A 22970-nucleotide genomic window follows, 5' to 3' on the forward strand; every position below is an offset into this window, starting at 1 on the left:
TTGAGCTGGGAACCATAGGTGACAACCAGTGGTGTTCTGTTGTTGGTTCTTCTTGGTTTGTCCTGGAGCAGGCTGTTTCTGGTACTAGTCTGGTCCTGCTGATTTGTTTCCTCACCTCATTTGGTGGGTACTGTAGCCTAGGACACTCCATCAAGGACTTAAAGGTCACCATAGTTCAACAGAAACATTTCAAAAGCAGAATCCAACCAGAAGCTGCTGAATTAGAATTCATCTGTAAATTGGACTCAATCAGTCTTGAATTGAATAAAGACCCTGGATGGTTATCTCATTATCAGAAGTAACTGCCTTTCAGGCATTCCATTCAGATTCAGCTATGGAGGGGAGGGGTCACACCCATCCTGTATTATGCACTCTACCTCTTTCATCTCTTCTTGGTTTTTGAATGTTGTGGTTTCTGATGTCAGACTTATCAAAGGGACTGACCAGTTTGTCCAGGGTAGACGGTGGAAGGGCATTGCTGGCAGGTGATGTTATAAATCACATTAGAGGATGAGCAGGAATATGAACCTGAGATAGTATGACTGGTGTTGTTGGGTCCACAGATGGTTTTGCTATGATCTATATGAGCAAAGCTGGCATCTAGGACAAATAGACTCACATTCTAGCTGTATCTGAAGAAGTGAGTTGTAACTCACAACAGCTCATACCCTACCACAATTTTTGTTAGTCTTCTAGGTGCTACTGGACTCTTGCTCTTTTCTACTGCTACACACAGACTAACATAGCTACCCATCTGGATCCAACTCTCACATTGTTTTTCTCCTTGCTCAATGTGGGAGGATTCAGAAGATCAACTCACATGTGCATTTGGAAAAGAAAGCCAGAAAAAAGTCTAGGATGAAGTTAAACCCAAGGCCCGTAGAACTTAGCATAAGACTCACCTGTGCCATGGTATACATACTTTATCAACGACATACAGGTGTACAGCGTTGAGGCAGAAAAAAAACATGTGAGACCTGAGATGACAGTTTGGTGTCCAGAATGCATTCATCAACCATGATACACTTGTGCATCTACTATAAGTCATAGGCAGTTTCCTTGTTTGCTCGAAGAGATACTGAACATAATTTTATTTTTCCTAAAATATAATGTGATTACTGGGGGAAAAGTTCAATCTCAAAAATATTCCTTAATTTCGCTGCTACAATGGATGTTGAGGTACTAAAGCTTCTATCCCTATTAGAGTAGAAAGTAGCAAGTGTCCTGTAGCACCTATAAGACTAACAAAATTTGTAGGAGGGAATGAGTTTTCAATGAGTCACAGCTAGAGATGGGCACAAACCAGAAAAAAACCGAACCATGTTGTTCATGGTTCATCAAATTTCACGAACCACGAACTTTCACGGGTTCATGAACTGGTTCGTTTGGTTCACGAAAACGTCACATCCAGGTCAGAAAACCATCACTTCCGGGTCAGCAGAAGGTCACTTCCGGGCCAGCAGAAGTTCACTTCCAGGTCAGCAGAAGGTCTGCAGGAAGTCAATCCCCTGTTGCCTAGGAAACTGCTTGATTGACACAAGGCTGTCTGCAGTGACAAACCCAAAAATGAACCAAATGAACCAGCCTAAAAGTTCGTGGTGGTTCATCAGAAATGGGATCTGATGAACTGTGGTTCGTGAACCATGAACCGGCTTGGTTCGTGCTTAATTTTGGTTTGTATTTCAGTTCGTACTCATCTTTAGTCACAGCTCACTTCTTCAAATACCACAGTGAGCTGTGACTCACGAAAGCTCATACCCTACCACAATTTTTGTTAGTCTTGTAGATGCTACTGGACTCTTGCTCTTTTCTACTGCAACAGACAAATTAATCTGGCTACCCACCTCGATCTGTCCTTGTTAGAGCTTCTCACATGAGAAAAACATTCAGTCTTAGATTAATAGACAGCGTTGTATATATTGCAGATTTACAAATGCATCCATTTAGGCTGAATATGGCCATTTCCACACACGTTGAATAATGCACTTTCACAATCCTTTTGAAGTGGATTTTTTGTTCCACACATGGAAAATCAGTTTCAAACGTTCACTAAAGAGTATTGAAAGTGGATTATCCAACGTGTGTGGAAGCAGCCTATGTCTAGAGTTTCCAACTAGTCTCTTTGCTTCAGCAGGAGCAAAAATGGAGGGCCAAGTGATGTTGCAATATCACTTTTGGTTGTACCTAGAAGTAACGTCATGACACTCTAGAAATTCTCTGGTCTCTATGGTAAAACCATAAGATTTGGGGAACTCCTAGAGCATTGCTACATTACTTCTGGGTACAACCAGAACTGACGTCATGTAACATTATTTCCCACCCCCCATTTTGCCCCAGCTGGAGCAAACAGCGGCAGCGGTGGCTGGGAGATTGTCTTCCAGTGTTGGGAAATCTGGTAAACCTAAATATGTGACCAGTAATGTAGGCTGCAAATAAATTGGGAAGCAAACTTAAATGGTTTTAAATAGTTCTTTAATCAACTACCCCTGGAAATGGTGTACAGTCACATTAGAAGAAGGAAAATCAAAAAGAGTCCAGTAGCACCTTTAAGACTAACCAATTTTATTGTAGCATAAGCTTTCGAGAATCACAGTTCTCTTTGTCAGATGCATGGAGGGCAAAAAGAGAAACTGGTCAGATATAGAGGAGGAGGGGGGGGCGGGGTAGATGCAAACATCTCCTTCTGATATCCAGATGCAAACAGCTCCTTCTGATGTGGAGATCAGTTTGCTTCTGTAAAGGTTCAGAGGACTTAGCCGTGTTAGTCTGTAGTAGCAAAATCAGGCAATTTCCCAGATTCCCCTAGGGTTATTGACCTCAAAGTAGTGCCTGGAGTTTTGCTGGAATTACAACTTGCCTCCAGACTACAAAACTCAGTTCCCCTGGAGAAAATGGCAGTTTTGGAGGGTGGACTCTATTGCATCCCATCACTGCTGAGCTCTCTGCCCTCCCAAACCTCTGCCCTTCCCTAGACACTGCACCCAAATCTCCAGGAATTTTGTCCAAACCAAATCAGCAGCATTGGCCTCCTCCCTTACACTACAGTCTTTTGTCCTATGCAGACCGAATACCTGTAAGTCCACGGGACCCCCAGAAAACAACTACCCTGGATTCTGAACTTTGTTACCATACTAAGATGAATCCATTGTATCATTTCCTCAGGTGCAAGGACTTCCTCCCACAGAGTGCAGTTTTCACAGCTACCTCTCCCACATGCCTTCCAAGTCCTGCTAATAGGTTCCAACTCCTCCAGGAGATACATTTCTGTGGGCATTTCAGGAGGAGGGGGCCATAAAAATCATGGTCTGTGGGCAGAAGTTTTGCACCTACGAAAATGTGGCATTTTGATTTTAAAAACAGTTTCTGACATGGGTGATCCCTGCTGGGGGTAAACCTACGATTTTCTTTTGCTTTGTTTGCTGCCCAGGTTAATACCGAATTCTTAATACATTTGAATAGCAATTGTTCATCAATAGCGTACAAATGCCATAAGGGAAACAAGCAAACATCATCGGCAAAAATGACTCACCTGCAACCAGGTAGGAGAACAAACTGGAAAGTGAGAAGGGCAGATTTGTACACTCCTAATTGGCCCCTGGCTTGCTTGCCTTGAGGCGGTGAAGACAACGTGGGCACGAAGCGCTTGGAAAACTTGAAATGTTCTGTGCAGTCATTAACATTACATTCTAGGGTGGAAGAAGAACTCCCTTGCAGTTGTGTTGCTGATTTGAATGATGCCTTCCTTTATCCGCATGTTACAAAAATGCACAGCATTGCATCCTGGTTCTTGGGAGAAGCCTCCGAAGGGCATTGACACACCTTGGAATGCAGCAGGTTGCATGCAAAATTCCTTCTCTCCCATGCATCGACACAATGTAGAAATAGAGTTCATATACTTAGTTCCTGGGAAGTGGCCGATGTACTGATGGGGGGGATGCCTAACATTCTCTCCTCCTCTTTTATGCTTCTTCATTGCCCTGTTTGTTCGGTTTCTCCCTTGGCTTGAACAGTAGTAGCTCTCAAAATGTGGAAATATACCTATCTGCTATCTCCAACCACCACAAACGTATTCAGATCAGACACTGCAACACAGTGTGGAACCAGCTGGTCCCTGCGCAGACATCATCGGAGAATCTGCCTCCAGTTAACCTAGTCTTTTTTTTTTTTTTAAAGCCCCCTCAGTTTTCCGTCCTTTTTTTTTTTTTCAGGCTCACAATATTTTATTTGTTCATTTCTTGCACTTGAAGTACTCTTCGATTACATCTTTGGCCTGAGATTCTTTGCCATAGTCTTTTACAACCACACAACTGCAGCCCACAACTTTGAGGGATTTTCCTTCTCTGTCGATCTTGCAGAGACCTACCCACTCACCCAGTTTCCTGTCGTCATCAACCTTTATCAGATTGATTTGGTGTTCAGCACAAAGTGCTTCAACAAGCTTGACATACATGGGCTCATCACAGTTCGATGCAAGAACACAAAGGTGGGCTTGGCGTTTGTCTAAGGCTTTGGCAGCTTCACGAATTCCATGGGCTAAACCATCATGGATAAGTGCGGTCTTAAGCACTTCTTGAAGGGCAGTGTTAACATCCATTACACATCTAGCAGCAATGCCTTCCTCGGCCATGGTTGGTGGTAACGCTCCCGCCCGGGATTGCTCACAGCCTCCACGAGCCGACGCTGGAAGAGCTTCTGTCCTTGATTGTAATTTTGATTTATACCCCATTATAATGCACCTGACCTGGATGTCCCAGCTAACCAGATCTCATCAGATCTCAGAGACTGACCAGGGTCAGACCTGATTAGTACTTGGGTGGGAGACAAACAAGGAAGTCCAGGGTTAGTACATAGAGGCCCTGGCAAATTATCTTTGTTCATCTCTCACCTTGAAAACCCTGCGGGGTTGCCACAAGCTGACTGCAACTTGACAGCGCTTTACACAGACAATGCACAAGACTTTAAGCGGGAGGAAGAGAGGGCTCTGCCCCAATGAGCTTACAAGTAATGCTGTGCTCTAGTAGAATAGCTATCTAGTATATTTTGGTCCTAGAAATTCAGTGTGCAATCTCCTTTCCTTGGTTCTGAACTCAGTCTTTATGGTCTAAGTCTAACACACTAGCCATTGCACAACGCTGCCAGCCATGACTTTTGCCACTTTAGGACAAAAAGCATGTGGTCCATGTAGTCCAGCATTGTTTCACACAGCTGTTAACCAGTTGCCCTGGAGGGAAAACAGGGCATTGAGGCTTGTATCTCTCCCTTTTCTCGCTTTAATCCTCTTTGGTTTAATCTTATTCACACATGAGGAACAATCAAGTAAGGAATGCCTCAGATGCTAGAATGGATTGTACCATTTCATGACTACAGATAGATGATGATAGAGGATCTCGTTTTTGAACATGTTTTTTTAAAGCAGCACATAGAAAACCAGCAGGGCAAAGAAATCAAAAGCCATTCATAGGAGGTTTCTCCTTGCTATGCTAGTTTTCTGTTTGCGAGGAGATTCACGTGAATCATTCAGAGCTGTAATCCACCAACAGCAGTCTGAAGGAGACGTGTCCAATCACTCACCAGTTTGACACCCACCCTGTGTACAGGTTGCGAGCAGAGAACTGATCCTTCAGTGAGCTGTTTAGATGTACCAGGCCCAATTTTGATATGTCCATTTTGTGTGCTTATGCTACTTCTCTGCATGATTCTAGTATTTTTGTAATACCCCCACCCTCATGCCACTTATCAACTGCAGGCTCCAAATTTTAAAAGCCTGTAGTTAAAAGGGAAAAAAAATCTACTGGCAATGTGACTTACTATTAAGTTGTCTCTGTGCACCTTTGGTGTCTGCTCATTATAATTATGAATCCTCTTCCCTCTTATGTTTAGTTTATCACCATAATTTATGTTTCAGGTTTATCTGATAAGTACTATTAAACTATGACAGGAATATAGTACAGTTTCAGTCTAGGATCAAGGAGAACTCGGTTCTCCCCATCTGCCATGGAAGCTCGCTGGGTGACCTTGGGCCAGTCACACACTCTCAGCCTAACCTACCTCGCAGGGTTGTTATGAGGATAAAATGGAAGAAAGGAAAATGTTGTGAGCCATTTTGGGTCCCCATCTTGGAGAAAAGTGGAGCATACATGACGTAAATAAATGGTAGAAATGGTACAATAGCATCACATTTATTTTTTAAAAAATTGTGACTGCGTCAAGCGCTTCAGAGGTTGACAACTACAACTGCAACAACCAACGCTGCAAGGATTTGGCCTTGTAGAATAAGTAGCTGCTGTGCAGACCCAGAATTACTTGTCCTTAACTGTGACAACTGTTGAGGCAGTCCGATCAGGGGGTCGTCTCTAATCGAGGGAGACGAGTAAGCTACGTTTGCCTCATACTATGGTGAAGTTCTCAGCAGTCTGAAAGGGGGCAGTTCGGGTTTTTTTTCTGAGAAAAGAGGTGGCGGAACTCTCAAGAGGGAAATGAGGAAGAAACACACGGGATTCGTTGAAATAATATTATTTTCACGCACTATTGCTGAGTATTTTCATGAGGTGCCGGAACTCTGTCCCCCCATGTTCCCCCAGAAAAAAAGCCCTGGGGCAGTTGATCCCTTTGACATTCTATTAGCTCATTTCCACTTCATTCCTGTGTGAGTGAGGCATCATTGTGGGAGTTGGTTGTGAGAATTCCAAGAAGGAGGCTGGGCGAGTGTATCACTTCACCTAACCTGACAAGTCGATGAGCATGCCTCTTGGGCCAGCAGGAGACCCAAGAAACTGCAACGGGGTGAAAATTACCTGGGGTACATTGGCTTCTACGCTGGGCATTGCTTCTCACTCCCCCCTCTATACAGCAGTAGATACCAGCCGCAGTTCGAGTCCATAAATAAGAATGCTTAACATTCACAAGGGCATAGAGAGAATGCCAAACGCAATGGTTCATTCATGACATCTAATATTCTTAAAGTTGCTTTCCTATATGGCTTTGGAAAGGATTTTAAATCTTACTGATCTCTTCCATTTTATCTTCTATAACCATATATTACCTTCCCAGTGGTAAGATCTGTTATGAATTCTTTTATGAGGAATTCATTCCTTTATCTTCATATATATATAAAGGAGGTTTAGAGTTTTGTCTTACGGCTAGCTCCTCTGGGATGAGTAGCACATGTTATTTCTCAAGACTATGAATCTGGGATGCAAGATAGTTCCTCTGTCCTGATGTGGAGGGGGGGGGGTCTGCTTCAGTACCATGGACAGCTGCCGTGGATGATCATGTGATAATATTGACCGGCTTGCCACTGTTTATTTATTTACATTTTTTATAGTACGCCTTTCTCACTGAAACACAAGGCAGATTACAGAGCGTGAGATCTAATTCAGAGCTGGAGAAATGCCGAAACAGAGCAGAAGCAATTTGAATAACGCTACATTAAACAACATAAAACCACCCAAAACTACCCAGTAGGTTCATACACAAAGCAACAAATAGGAAATAGTAGCACATATTTATTTATTTTATTTTTAACCTGCCCTCCCCACAAGCGGGCTCAGGGCAAGGTACAACAGTGATTAAAATACAACTTAAAATCAATTATAAAAACAGATAAAATGCTGTGCCCCTTTCGGGGCACCCAGCGGGAGTGGACTCTCCATACCCCTTGTAGAGGGAGACCGGTGGAAGGCTCGGCAATGATGGACTAAAATTAGCCTCCACCATATGCTTGGCAGAACATCTCCGTCTTACAGGCCCACCTAAATGATATAAGATCTTGGAGGGCCTGAGTGTCCTCAGACAGAGAGTTCCACCAGGTTGGGGCCAGGACCGAAAAGGCCCTGGCCCTGGTAGAGACCAGCCAAGGCTCCCTAGGGCCAGGGACCACCAGAAGATGTTTTCCGGTTGAACGAAGTGAACTCTGGGGCACATACAGGGAGAGACGGTTCCTTAGGTATGCTGGTCCCAGTCCGTTTAGGACTTTATAGGTCAAAACCAACACCTTGAACTGGATCCGGAATTCTGCTGGGAGCCAGAGATTTTACTACCATGGATCCGTCTACTAATGCATCCCTTTGAGTCTGTTTCCTTAAAGTACAGCCCTTGAGTAAAAAAAATCCTCTTGAAAAATTCAGTTTTGCATCGTTTGTGGAAAGTCTGGAGAGTGGGAGCTTTCCTGACCTCCATTCCAGAAGGCAGGGGCCACCACAGGGGCCACCAGGGGCCACCACGTATATGGGCAGCTGTTGAGTTTGCCCATGTGCGGGGTGGCACATGTACTGTGTACTGTGGAAAATTCACAAGAAGGGCATTAAAGTGAAGACAGCCTTTCAGTTCTTGATTGCACAGCATACTGCTTTGATTTTTTTTAAAAAAACAGGATCATAATTTTTGAACTCCTTTGTTGTGGTATTGCTTTGGGGTCGGCACCTCCTTCTGCTCACTTGTAATTCCTGCTCCACATTTGTACAACAACCAAAAAAAAAAAAGACTTCAGTTCTTTTGCCTCCAAAAGAAACTTACCATGCAATGATTGTCTTCACTATTCCACCATTCAGAACAACTCTGTTCTTGTCCTGCAAAAGATCAACAGACTATAAATATTTAGACCTAGTCAGACCCTCAGCTGATAGCACCAGATATAGCAGGTGGGCATTACTTGTATCTCGGCAGCCCAAGGGGAATTCTAGCAATTCTAGAGCCAGTTTGGTGTAGTGGTTAAGAGTGCCGGGACTGTAATCTGGAGAACCGGGTTTGATTCCCCACTCCTCCACTTGAAGCCAGCTGGGTGACCTTGGGTCCGTCACAGATTCCTGGAGATCTCTCTCAACCCCACCCACCTCACAGAGTGTTTGTTGTGGGGATAATAATAGCATTCTTTGTAAAACGCTCTGAATGGGTGTTAAGTTGCCCTTAAGGGTTGTATATAAATTGAATGTTGTTGTTATCGTGGTGGTTAAATTCAGGTGGGTAGCTGTGTTAGTCTGCAGTAGAAGTAAGATGAGGATCCAGGAGCACCTTAGAGACCAACTAGATTTCCATGAGTATGAGCTTTTGAGAGTTTGGGCTCCATGGAGAAGTATCTGAAAAAATGTCAGGTTGATAGCCATATTGATTTGTAGCAAAAGAGCAAGGGTGTTTCCGCACATCCCAGCACAGCACTAAACTCATGCAACAAGGGTGTCTTCTTGGCATGATTTATGATGTCATCGCACCACAATCCCGTTTTTGTGGCGCAATGGCATCAGAAATCGAGCCCGGAAGATGCCCTCATTGCATGAGTTTAGCACTATAACAGGATGTGTAGAAGTTAACCAAGATTTGGGTCCAGGACCACCTAAGAGACCAACTAGATTTCCAGGGTATGAGCTTTTGAGAGTCAGATCCAGTTTGGAGGAGAGGCCAACTCAGCAATGAAACTCATTGGGTTATCTTGGGCCAATCTCTCTCTTCCTCTCAGCCTAGTCTTCTTCATCTGATTGTAAGCAATGTTAAAATGAGGGAGGTGAGAACTACATACACTGTCATAAATTCCTTGGAGGAAGTTGGGGGGGGGGGAAGGGATAAAACATTATAGAATGAGAAAAGACTTTCTTCAAACATAAGAGTCTAATAACTGGATGGTTGAGAAGTCCACTGCATATTTTTTCTTCCTCCCATAAGAATCCAGCTGCTGTTGCTGCTTCCTTTTCGGTTGTTTTCACTTATTATTATCACATGCGGTTACCTCATAAATTGGTTTAATCGGACTCTGAGATTAGAATTGAAAGGTGGGATTAAGATTGTCCCATCTCTGCTACTTTGACCCCGCAATGCAATTCCGCTTCTCCCTTGTGCAAGTTGCACCTGTGATTAAGCATAGAATCCTAGAGTTGGAAGGGGCCTTACAGACCGTCTAGTCCAGCCCCCCTGCCCAATGCAGGAACAGCCTAAAGCATCCCCACCAAGTATTTGACCAGCCTCTCCTTGAAGACCGCCAATGCATTCCATTTCCCCCATAAAATATACACATTTTCAACATTATTTGTGCATAAACTAATCAGTGTTATACACTCGGTGCATATTAGACACCTAAATGATATACGTTGTACTATAAAGTCTGTATAAATTGCATATAAAAACTTACAATATGAGAACACAATACAAACAAATCAGCAAAACCAATGGCGAAAAGAAGAGAACTGAAAGCGTTGAATATAAATGAATATAAAAAGAAATGAAATAGGGAACATTTGCTTATCCCTAGGTGGGATGTAAATATTTTAATCAATCAATAAAACCCTTTTGAGAAGGCAGAAGGTAAGTGTAATAAATATTATCTCTCACAGCAGGCTTCCTGCATTTTTGTTTTTGAGAGCCTTTTTTTGAGACATAAACTCTAGGCACCCTGTTCCTAATGTTTCCTTTCCAAAACTTCTTCAGCCACACCCACCCAATTTCTGCTCTTAATATTCTGAAGAGACAAGGCAGAAGCTATGTGTAAACTTTGGTCAAGTATACTGATGAAGTCACAACAGTGGGAGTCAAGATCATACGCAAGGTCATCTGGCAGAGTCTACAATGGGAGTCCAGGAACCAAAGACAAGGTTAAAAGGCAGGAAGATTAGAAGCAGAGACTGTGCCAATTCAGAAGCCAGGAGGTGAAGCTTAGAGATCCCATTCCCCCGGTGGGCCCTGGAGATCCCCCACTTTCCCCCGCCACCCCCCGCCACCACTCACTTGGCTGGCAGGGGAGAAAGGTGCTGGAGTGGCCCTCCTGGGCATGCTCCCAGGACAGCGTGATGACAGCACTCCAGGAAGTGACATCATTGTGCCACCCTGAGAGCTCACACACGCTTTGCAGTGGGCCAATTTGGACCCCAAACGAGCCAAATTGGGTCCGCTTGAGGCCCAAATCAGCCTGTTGCGAAGTGCGCACGTGTTCCTGAACCCAAGTGATGATGTCACCCGTAAGTGACACCACTGGAAGTGACATCATCATGCAGGCATGGGTCTACATGCGAAAAGTGTGTGAGAGTGAAGCATGCTGGGGCCACAAGAAAGGTAATTGCTAGGACCCCAGCCTCCCCGTGGGACTGTAAAGGGACCTGGCAAATCTTACGTGGTTACAAGAAAGTCCAGCTGTTGAATGCCAAAAGCCTTTGTTAAATGGTAATCCAAGCCTAGCTGAGGTCACAAATGAAGCAATGGACAATGAGAGGCTTGCCAACCTCCAGATACAGCCTGGAGATCTCCCAGAATTGCACCTGATCTCCAGACCCCAGAGATCAAGTCCCATGGAGAAAACGGCAGGTTTGGAGGGGGGACTCACTCTTGACCATGTGCTGAGCACCTTTCTCTGAGTGCTGATTGATCTCAGTCTGTCCCCCCGAAAGCCAAACTGAGTCATTTCCAGGAAAAATTTAACTCAAAATGTTTCATTTTCTTTACCAAGAATTCTCCTCTGCTGGCAACACAGTAGCAGTACTGGTCTTTGCATTGCTAAGGGGCTAATCTGGGAGCCAGAAAGTCCAGGGTGCAAATCTCAGTTCTGCAAGGCCTCTCTACCTCAGCTTCCACCTCATTTATAATGTTGGGTTTAAAACACTGACCTACCTTATAGGGTTGTTGGTAGGATTGCTGAGATTGTGTATGTGCAGTTTCACAAATGTTTTAAAACAGTATATGGATGCTGTGTATCACTACTGAATCTTTCTGACTCATCCTTGTAAAGGTAGTTTATGGAATCAGCAGAATTCCTGGCATGCTAACTTTCTCAGTGCGTGGACCCATATGGAATATTCTAGCACACAGCCTGCTTACTCACATTCTGAAACTGCAAAGCTTTGCAAGTTGCAGGTTTATTCCCCTTATTCCATAAACTGGTCTGAAGACTGTGGCTGTTTTTACTTCAGTGCATTGTATTTTAAGTTCTTTTATTGTTACTATATTGTTGTAACCAACCCTGAGTCCGCTTATGGGGAGGACAGATGTGGAGACAGCCATGACCTCAGCAGTGTATGATGCCATAGTGTTCACATGTGAAGCTTCCATTTGCTCCGGGGGAACTGGTATCTATGGCCTGGATCGGTTGTAATTCTGGGAGATCTCCAGCCATCCCCTGGAGGCTGGCAACCCTACTGCGGTTTCCAGCTCCAGGTTGTGAAATTCCAAGAGATTTTGGGGGTGGAGCCCAGAGAGGGTAGAGTTTGGGGAAGGAAGAGACCTCAGCAGGGTTTAATGCCATAGAGTTCACCCTCCAAAGCAGTTGTTTTCTCCAGAGGAATTCATCTTTGTGGCCTGGAGATCAGTTGTAATTTATTTATTTATTTATTTATTTATTTATTTATTTATTTATTTATTTATTTATTTATTTATTTATTTATTTATTTATTTATTTATTTATTTATTGGATTTTTGGCCCGCCCTCCCCGCAAGCAGGCTCAGGAGATCTCCGGCTATTACCTGGAGGTTGGCAACCCTAGAGATGCACTCCTTCCTTTATTTGCACACACACACACACAATTTGTCAAAAGCTAATCCCCAGGCATCAGTGGCTCACATTCAGCATGCTCAATGAAACCCCTGAATGAAAAAGTACTGCTTGATTCCAACAGTGTGTTGAGAAATGAATGGAGGCAAATTCTGTTCCACTGTAAGGTGGGTTGACCTTACCGATTTCTGTATCCTGACGTGCTCAGGTGTGTGTGTGAGCATGTGCATGTGTCCCCATATATGCACTGACACCCCTCTTAGTGGGATAGGGGCACATTTGGATCACCTCGCCATCCTGCTGCCGAGGTGTGCACTTTTCCGTGCCTGCTCTGTCTCTTTAACAAGAGAATTTCTGTAATGATTTAATGATGGGTGTTGATGGTTAGAGGCTGCCTCGGCCTCCCTTAACAGTATAAATAAAGCAAGAGGGCATCTGTGAAATACGGATGCGTAAATCTCCGAACAACTAGGGTAGTTTGTGTGTTTCCTATTGCCCAGAAACCATCATTTGTGTTGCTCGCATGTTTTATTTATTCATTCGACTGGATTGCTTCTGAGTCTTTGGGAGATTTCTTAGATTTTGCTCTGCCTCTCTTGGTTTTTTGGAATACAGATGGCTGCGTAGACACACATAAAATGGGAAACTACTCCAAATCAAGCTCTCCCCCAAACACCAAGGGGGTTCTGGCACTTCAGGAGAAAAGAATTCCATTGCTTTCCTTCTGATCCTTGTCCTTGATGATGTTTTCCTTTACAAACACACACACACACACACACACACAAACCTGCATTTCCAAAATTTAAAAAGGAAAGCAGGATCTATGCCTTCCAGTCTTCTGACAAAAAAAAAATCCAGAGGGTCTTTCCAATCAAATCTTTACAGGTCTGACGGGCTTTAAAAGCTCAGAGTAACATTCCAAATAAACTTATTTTTTCTTTGTTTGCTCTCCCCCGCCCCCAAATATGAATCTGAACTGGATGCCTACGGAGGCTCTCTCGTCACTTGACTTATCACCCTGGCATATTAAATTAGCATTTCTTCAAAGATCGCAGTGGGATGTGAAATGTAATCGTTGTGTTTGCTTTATTTAATTCCGCACTTGCAGACATTTCAAATGAGATGTGTAAGAAAGTGTGGGGCGGAACAGGAAAGAGAAGCAAGGCTAACCAACAGGCAGTGGGCACCATTGAGGTGGGGGAGGAATTTATTGGTATTTGGATCTTTGGTGTGCCCCCCCCCTGCTGTGTAACCTACAGCTGTTAAAGAAATAAAGTGTTTTTGACAGGAATTGTGTTTTTGTGATTCTCTGATGTTAAGTGAGTTGTGTTATTTTTCTGTGTGGGGGACTGCCGGTGTAATGTGTCACAAAGCTTTGCCTACTTGTACTTTGAAAGTGAGAAAATATTTTTAAAAAACTTTATTTTGTGTTGTTCTTGTTTTATTCTTTGTTGTGCAGTTGGTTCCCATCATAGGGAACAATGGGGCTGGCTGGCCAGCCATCTCTGTAGGTGGTGCGGGAATTTGGGGGAGGGTGCCTGTGGTTCAGGTGCTCTTTCACAGGGACAAGCTCACACTCAGGAGTGTGCCCACCATTGTGGCACCCCTGGGCTGTGCAGAATTGCCCAGGGAAAGAGAGTTTAAAAGTTCCCATCACAGGGAACAATGGGGGATGGCTGGCCAGCCTGCTCCTGGGGCAGTGGCTGGTGTGGGAATGTTGGGGAGGGTGTATTTGGGTCAGTGTGGGGCTGTGGGGGTGGATTTAAGAGGGGGACTGTGCCTGTGGCCACAGATGCCACATTCTGTGGGTTCTTGCTGTGGGAGATTTTCCCATAACAGGAATTAATAGAAAGTGGCTAGCCACAGGACAGGGGAGGTTAGGTTTTGGGGAGAGTGTGTGTGGTATTTGGCAGTTTGGGTGCAGGTGGACTGTGGCTATGGCCATTGACAGTCCCAATCTCATGTGTTTCTGTGGTGTGGAAGTCTTCCCCATAGTAGAAAGACAAAGTGGTGTGGCAGGAGAACCACCTTTGGGGGGGGCATAAAATGGCCCCTCAAAGTGGGCTCTGGTTGAGCTTTGGTGGAGGGTGGGAGGACAGGTAGGAGAGGGGCCCCTGAAGGTTGGGGGCATTTTGCATGCAAAATGCCACCCCTAGGCAGACAAGCCTCTCTTATTTCCCCCATAGGAAATAATGGAGAGGGGGGAGCTAAGAGCAGCATCTTTGGGAGACCATAAAATGCCCCCCCAAAGTGGGATCAGCTTGGGCCTTGGTAAAGTGTGGAAGGACAGGTGGGAGATGGGCCCCTGAAGTTTGGGGGCATTTTGCATGCAAAATGCCACCCCTAGCTACACAAGCCTCTCTTATTTCCCCCATAGGGAATAATGGAGTGGAGGTGGATAGGGGCACCTTCTTTGGGAGGCCATAAAATGCCCCTCCAAAGTGGAATCTGCCTGAAACTTGGTGGAGGGTGGGAGGACAAGTGGGAGCTGGTCCCCTGAAAGTTGGGTGCATTTTGCTTGCAAAATGCCACCCCAAGCCACCTAGAAAGATGACTTGTTTTTCCACATAGAGAACCATGGAGACTGTAGGGGGATGGGGGCACCTTGTTTGGGGGGGGCATAACTTGGCCCCCCCAAAGTCCAATCTTTCTGAAACTTGGGGGGGGGGTAGTTAGAGGAGAGTTAGGAGAAGGTCTCCATCATGTTTGGTGTGATTCGGACAGAAAATGCACCCCCCAGACTCCCGGAAAGCCGGGAGAAGGTTTTCTCATTGAAAACAATGGCCGAATCAAGCCGAAACGCGAATACCGAAACGGTTTCCTGATTCAGTTAAAACCAAATCAGGTTTACCAAAACAGGCAGGCCTTGCACACCCCTATTCTTGAGGTGAGTATTGCCGCCCCCAAGGTCCGGTATTTTCCTGGAGCCCATCGGGGAACCATATAGATGACATCAGAGAGCGGGACCACAAGTGACGCTTGACACAGGTTGGACACTAGTCAGCTTCCCTCAAGTTTTGATGGGAAATGTAGGCATCCTGGTCTTGCAGCTTGGCTCTCCGACTGCTGTCCAACCGACTTTTCAACTGTCACTTGTCCAACATTCCGCCAAGCTGCCTACATTTCCCGCCAAAACTTGAGGGAAGCCGGCAAGTGGCCAACCTGTGTCAGGCGTCACTTGTGGTCCCGCTCCCCCATATCCCTGTCTGCAGCCCTCATATTGGTTGCCAGACACCCTGCGCTGCTTCTATCTGCGTCTGTGACCAAACATTCATCCACTACCACCCAGCTTAACCTTAATGTGAACTTGGCACACTGGCTGTTAGCTGAGACAGCATCAAGCTAGCCCCAAACTGGACATGTTGAAAGGAGAAGGTACTTCTCTAGTCTGTAATCTACCTTGACGACAGTTCATAGTTATAGCTGCTGGAGGAGATGAATGTTTTGCTCCTTTTCTTAGAAATATATATATTCTTTGAACTTTTCTTAGAACTGGAGGAGATGAATGTTTTGCTCCTTTTCTTAGAACTATATATATATATATATTCTTAGAACTTTTCTTAGAACTATATATATATAGTTCTAAGAAAAGGAGCAAAACTTTCATCTCCTCCAGCAGCAACAGCTACAGCTACAGCCATAACTAAACAGACTCACTCACTCACTCACTCACTCACTCATGAGGGTATAGAAACAATGAGCCAGTTTTGTGTAGTGGTTAAGAGCAGCAGGACTCTAATCTGGAGAGCCAGGTTTGATTGCTTACTCCTCCGCTTGAAACCAGCTGGGTGACCTTGGGTCAGTCACAGCTCTCTCAGAGCTCTCTCAGCCCTACCCACCTCACAGGGAGATTGTCGTGAGGATAATAATAACATATTTTTGTAAACTGCCCTGAGTGGGAATTAAGTTGTCCTGAAGGGCAGTATATAAATTGAATGTTGTTGTTGTTGTTGTTGCTGTTGTTGTTTTTAATTTATTTGATTTTATCGTATTTGTATTCTGCCCTCCCCGCGAGCAGGCTCAGGGCAGATAACAGCATTAAGAACATTTAAAACATTCCATATAAAACATTTAAAATCTGTTGTTGTTATAAGTTACCTCTGTAAAACCTAAAGACCAGAAAACGACAAAACTCTCTGATTTTTAAGGAAATCTTTAAGTGGGCTCCACATCTACCCCACAATGATTGAGGTAGAGTTGCCAACTTCCAGGTAGAGGCTGTAGTGGTCCTGGAATGACAACTAATCTCCGATCGAGATGGGTAGCCCTGTTAGTCTGTCTGCACCAGTAGAAAAGTGCAAGATCCAGTAGCATGTATAAGACTAAAAAAAATTGTGGTAGGGTATGAGCTTTCGTGAGTCACAGCTCGCTTCTTCAGATACATTGCAGGTCCACTGAGCATCTCGTCCAGCAGTGTATCTTCACCCTTGTGAGTCTCTGGAGACCCACAAGCAAAGAAACATGGCGATGGACAACTCCCATTATGCTCCCAGAATCTGATTTCCTAAGTTATACTGCATCAGAACTTGGAGGCCCACAAAGTAGAATGTTTGGTCATGGTTTATTTCAATAAAAAGTTCCTTCTATGTGTAACCTGTTTTGTTCAAGGGCAATATCAAATAAATACATTTATCTAATTTGAGAACTGGGAGAGTTCATGTCTATGGCAGTGTGATCCCACCTTGTGACACTTGCATTTATAAAAGATTACAATGAACAAACTTGAGAAAAAAAACATCTTCTTTGGAACAATACAGTAATAAAGCATATATAACAACAACCATGTAACAAGACAGGCCTGTTTTACTCAAGCAGACCCGGGTCTCAGAGCCAAACTACAAGTGACATCTTACACAGGTTGGACACTTGTCAGCTTCCCTCAAGTTTTGATGGGAAATGTAGGCATCCTGGTTTTACAGCTTGGCTCTCCATTACAGCTGCAAGACCAGGATGCCTACATTTCCCATCAAAACTTGAGGGAAGCTGACAAGTGTCCAACCTGTGTCAGGCGTCACTTGTAGCTTGGCTCTCAGTCTTTCTGACTTCTGTATGGTGGGCAGTCCCTTGAATTGCAGCAACTTGTAGCTGTGCTCTACGTTGAGATGTCTTCTGTTCTTCGCAGGAGTCCTATAACATTAATAGAGAGTTCATAGAAAGGAGTGTTTCTGAGGAGAGAGTGCTTCTCCCTGCCGCTTCAGGCCTTCCAGTCTCTCAGGGAAAATGGTGCCTTTTTTTCCTTATAAGGAATACCCCAACTGCCTATCTCCCTCTAGTGGGCAAGGGTTACATATGCAACCACCACCCACCCCACCAGACTACCTTGGATTATACAGATCTGCCAAGCTCCTTGTATATTTTTACCAACCTGCAAGTTTAATTTTCAACTGGAAAAACCAAGCAGGCGGTATTACATCAATCCCAGATGGCCTTTGGTTCCTGCTGTTGGGCATCTAGAGGCTTCTGTATGCTTCAGTCACCTGGCATTCTTTGCTGTGTGTGTACAGGAAGACAGTTGCCCAGAAATACAGATGGTTTGGGAAGAGAAATTTAGTTATGGAAGGGACAGTTAACATCTGGGGTCTACACAGCCATGCACAGAACATGGCATGCAGAGCTGACATCTGTCCAGCTAGATTTAAGAGGCCCGATGCTGAAGGACTAGTCACACACGGAGATCTCACAGTGTCAGTTGCAGATGCTATATAAGTAGAGTTTACACCTTTGCAAATTGTGGACAATCTGGCCATTCAATAGCGAAAACCATATAAGATATCATTGCAAAAATATATTTTGAGAGCTATTTTCTAAGTATTGTATTTACAAAATTGCAAGATCAGTTGTTTTTTCTAGGTATGCTATTGAAACCAACAACAATAAAAAAGAGGGAGTTGTCTTACATTTGTGTATTAGTTTGAGTTATTACTATTAATAATTGCATTGATGGGGGTGTGTGTTATCTTACACTTAGGTTTTTCTTCCTTTCAAGTAAATATAAGGCACCTTGTCCAACAACCCAGGAAAGACATCTTCCATAGGGTTGTCAACTTCTGATGTGTATGTGTAGTTCTCCTGAAACTACAATTGATCTCCAGACTACAGAGATCCATTCCACTGGAGCGAATGGCTGCTTTGGAAGTTAGACTTACATTACACCCTGTTACCTGGTTGAGGTCCCTCCCCTCCCCAAACCCCAACCTCCCTATGCTCAACTTCCCCCCAGATCTCCAGGCATTTCCCAACCTGAAGCTGGTAAACCTACCCAGGTATCTGCATCTTATTATAATGATATATATTCTTGCTGAGAGGATCTTTCTTGACCACGACAGCACAACTCCAACAAACTCTTCTTCCCAAGCAATAGCGGACCAGACACAGTTAACAGCCTAGAGGTTATATTGGATCCAGTTCTACTTCTAAAAAAACAAGTTAGAGCAGCTGCAAAAAACACCTTTTACAACCTCACTATAGTCTAGAAGATGACTTCTTACCTTGACCTGGCCGACCTGGCCACCTGGATCCATGCTAAGGAAACATCAGGACTTGACTATTGTAATGCGCTATATATAGGTCTCCCATCCAAATTAACTAGGAGACTCCAATTGGTGCAAAATGCTGCAGAGCGACTGCTGTCAGGAGCGAGCAGGAGCATGAAAATCACCTCCAGTATGGGCTTTCTCTGTGGTGGCCCCTACCCCGTGGAACGGCCTGCCTGAGGAGGTCAGGAGAGCCCACACTTTCTGCAAATGATAAAAAACTGAATTATTCAAAAAGGCATTTGTATCGTAGGGAGGGGCTCTCAGATGCTCTGCTAATAAGGATAAGAGACTTCACTACTATGTTGCCTTACTACCTGTTGTCATAAATATGTGCTCCTATGAGCTACCTGTGCTTCATGTGGTCTAATGTCAGCCCTAGAATTGCTTATGCTACATTTCAGCATTTCTTCAACTCTGTATTGGATTCTTGCTAATGCTATGCCTTTGTAAAATTGTGTTTATTTTCCCTATGCCATTGTTTTTGGAAATGTCCTTGAAACTGACTGTACTAATTTCACACTGTGCAATCCGCCTTGAGTCTAAGTGAGAAAGGCGGACTATAAATAAATAAATAAATAAGAAAGAAGTGGACAGAAAGGTAATTTGAACCTGGGCCTCCCAAATCCTAGTCCAACACTCTAACCACTACCCCAAGCTTCCTATCACTTGCCTCAGTGTAGTTAGAAAAGACATATCACATTGTTTCTCTAGGTTGTCAATGCTGAACTTCAGTGTTACTGCTGCCAAAAAACAAAACAAAAATGCAAGTGGATCCACTGATTTGAGAAGGGAGGCTACAGAACAAAAGAAAATCTGTAGGAGGAAGACAAGATATGCAATGCCAAATAATTACTTCCCATCCTTGTGTCATGTTTTAATTAAAGATAGCAGCACCACAATCTACGATATATCTGGAAATTATTAGAAACCTTTTGCAGAGGCAAAAAGGATCGATAGCTTTTTGTCTCAGTGGCATAAAACATCATGGCATTGCTTCTCTCCTGCTGGTCACTCCGAACACACAAAAAGGAGCCAACGACAGGAATAACCGCAGCATGAAAGACAGAGCCACGTGCTGGGTCAGACAGGCACAGCGTCACCCCAATTCCCCTTTCTCCAAATAAATATGGCAGTTTGCATTTTTCTTGGAGCTGCCTCTTGCCGTCTTCTCACCAGGAGATGGGACACCCAAGGGCCAGTTGGTTCAAGATGATAATGGGTGGGGCAAGGGTCTCTTCTAGGTCATCCCTCTATTCAGAAGAGGTGAGGAGGGTTTCTTCTTGGCTCATTAATGCCAGCATCTCCAGATGATGTGTTACATCCTAGAGTGCCTCCTGCATGTCATGGCCTCACCCTCACCCTCACACTATTTATCATGTTTTGAAAGAAAAAAAAATCCTTAGCCTTGTAACTGGATGACCGACAGATTAAGCTAGTTAAGGATAATACTTAGCATCCACAGCCCACAGCTGACATTCAAAGACAGAGAAAAGGATGTGGTCCAGGATTCATCTCTCTGCTGTATGAACCTACTCACATGCACATTAACGTTGCTCAAGAAGCCACTGGATGGCTCACATTCTGTTTGCCATTTGGAAGCAGGGAGTTTTTTCACTGGCCACTTTGGCTGTTCATATGCAGTTTGAGCCTGTTGGGCAGTTACTTTCTGCTTACTTAAGGAGTGCAATACTCTGGCTACTGATTCACTACCAATTCAAGGTGATGGTTCTATCCTCAAAACTGTACATAGTTTGGGACTGGGTTATCTGAAGGACCCATAAGTCTTCTCCCATACATTCCTGCCTAGGAGTTAAGATCACAGGGAGAGGCCCTCTTAATCACTGTCAGCCAAAGAAGCTCAGTCGGTGGATACATGAGAGAGCGCCTTTTCAGTGTTAGCCCCACAATTATGGAACAATCACCCCAGGGAAGTACGCATGGTGCCCTCATTATCTTCAGGAGGCAACTCAAGACTTTTTAAAATTTAGGATGGCTTTCATCTAGCCAGTTTGATGTAGTGGTTAAGAGCGGAGGACTCTAATCTGGAGAATCAAGTGTGATTCCTCACTTCTCTACTTGAAGCCAGCCGGGTGACCTTGGGTTAGTCACAGCTCTCTCAGAGCTCTCTCAGCCCCACCTAGCTCACAGGGTATTTTGTTGTGGGGATAATAATAACATACTTTGTAAACCGCTCTGAGTGGGTGTTATCCTGAAGGACGGTATATAAAGCGAATGTTATTATTATGTTATTGTTATTATAGCCTCTTTTTAAACTGGGTCCATTTCCCCATGTCTTAAAAATAGCACTCCACTTTCACACAATTTCTGACATCACCATTTCCAAAATGGAGGCAGGTAGTTACGATTCCATTTTTGTGGTGCTATGAAAACAGAATCATAACTACCTGCTTTCATTTTGGAAATGATGATGTCAGAAACTGCGCAAAGAAGCCACCAGCGTGCTGTGAGTAGGGCACCATTTTTAAGACGTGGGGAAATGGTCTGGGTTTTTAATGGATTTTTATATTTGGTTCTGTTTTATATCGTAAGCCACTTTGAGCTCCATTAAGATGGAAAGGCAGCTAATCAATGATTTATTATTATTATTAATGATGACGGCGATGATGATAAAATACAGTATAAAGTACTGTATGATGATGATAAAGTACAGTTCATTAAACACAAGACTTACTACTTGGTGTTCATCAACATTATGCATACAGGGTTGTAGTGCATCCCCCAACCCTGTGTCTTTTACTTTCTTGATCTAACCATCCACAACCTAAGGGAAGGATCGATTGTTGGTGTAAAAGTAGCTGCCAGGCATCAGGGAGACGAATCACAACTGCTGCACAGACACAAATCTGTTCGGCATGAGTTGGACAGTGAAAGGCAAGGAGATCCAAGGCTGGCTTTGCTTCACAAGGGATTTGTGACTGCCAAGAACGGTATATTCAGGCTGCTTCCATACACATCAGATAAGGCACTTGCAATGCACTTCACAGAGGAAAATCCAGTTGCAAAGTGTTACAAAAGTGAATTGAAAATGCATTATTCCTTGCATGCGAAAGCAGCCTCCACATGTTTGCCCCAAAGTTCACAGGATCCTTTACTTAAATAATCCTTAGACAACCTTCTCTGAGTGCTCACTGAGGGTTAATGAGTGGCAGTAAGAGACGGGGCCTTTTCAGCAGTGGCACCAAGACGACGGATTTATCCTGTGCATTCTTCTATGGCATCCCAGTGCAGAATGAAAACTAAGGGCCAAGCTACAAGTGATGAATGACACAAGTTGGACACTTGTCAGCTTCCCTCAAGTTTTGATGGGAAATGTAGGCATCCTGGTTTCACAGCTTAGCTCTCCATTTAATTGAAGTTTACAGACCGGCAGTCTATGGGAAGGAGAACATGCAGTCGGGAAGGAAGTGCAGGTGTCAGGCTCTCGCTGGGCACCCCCCCCTTCCCCTCCGCTGGGTGTGTTTGTGGGGGGGGGGTTCTGTAAACTTCAATTAAATGAAGAGCCAAGCTGTAAGACCAGGATGCCTACATTTCACATCAAAACTTGAGGGAAGCTGACTCAGGCATCACTTGTAGCTTGGCTCTCAGACAGTTGGTCCATCCACCTGTCTATTCTAATGGGCATGTTGCCATAGAGAACCATCTGCTACCTGAATACATACTCAAAACACACGCGCAGCTGCCTTATACTGAATCAGAGAGCTGGTCCACCAAGGTCAGAATTCTCTACTCAGGCAGGCAGCTGCTCTTTAGCATCTCAGGTTGAGGTCTTTCACATCACAATTTCCCCCAGGCCAGTTTGGCTATGGATCCTGATGGTGTTTTGCCATCGTCTGGGCATGAAGCAGGGGTCACCGGGGTGTGTGACGGGGAAGTAGTTGTGAATTTCCTGCATTGTGTAGGGGGTTGGACTAGATGATCCTGGAGGTCCTTCCCCACCTCCTACCTGATCC

General features: G+C 44.3%; 1 protein-coding gene across 1 annotated transcript; it reads right to left on the reverse strand.

The window, feature by feature from the left end:
• Positions 1 to 4192: 4192 nt before the first annotated feature.
• LOC129334699 (40S ribosomal protein S12-like) lies at positions 4193 to 4684 on the reverse strand. Its single transcript, XM_054986957.1, has one exon. It carries the CDS (start codon positions 4625 to 4627, stop codon positions 4229 to 4231), a length of 399 nt encoding a protein of 132 aa, XP_054842932.1. The 5' UTR covers positions 4628 to 4684; the 3' UTR covers positions 4193 to 4228.
• Positions 4685 to 22970: the final 18286 nt, after the last annotated feature.

Source organism: Eublepharis macularius, chromosome 8 (genome assembly GCF_028583425.1).
Source record: "Eublepharis macularius isolate TG4126 chromosome 8, MPM_Emac_v1.0, whole genome shotgun sequence".
Lineage (NCBI taxonomy): Eukaryota > Metazoa > Chordata > Lepidosauria > Squamata > Eublepharidae > Eublepharis > Eublepharis macularius.

Excerpts from the sequence above, each read along its gene's own strand:
- LOC129334699 (XM_054986957.1), bottom strand. The coding sequence starts at position 4,627 with ATGGCCGAGGAAGGCATTGCTGCTAGATGTGTAATGGATGTTAACACT.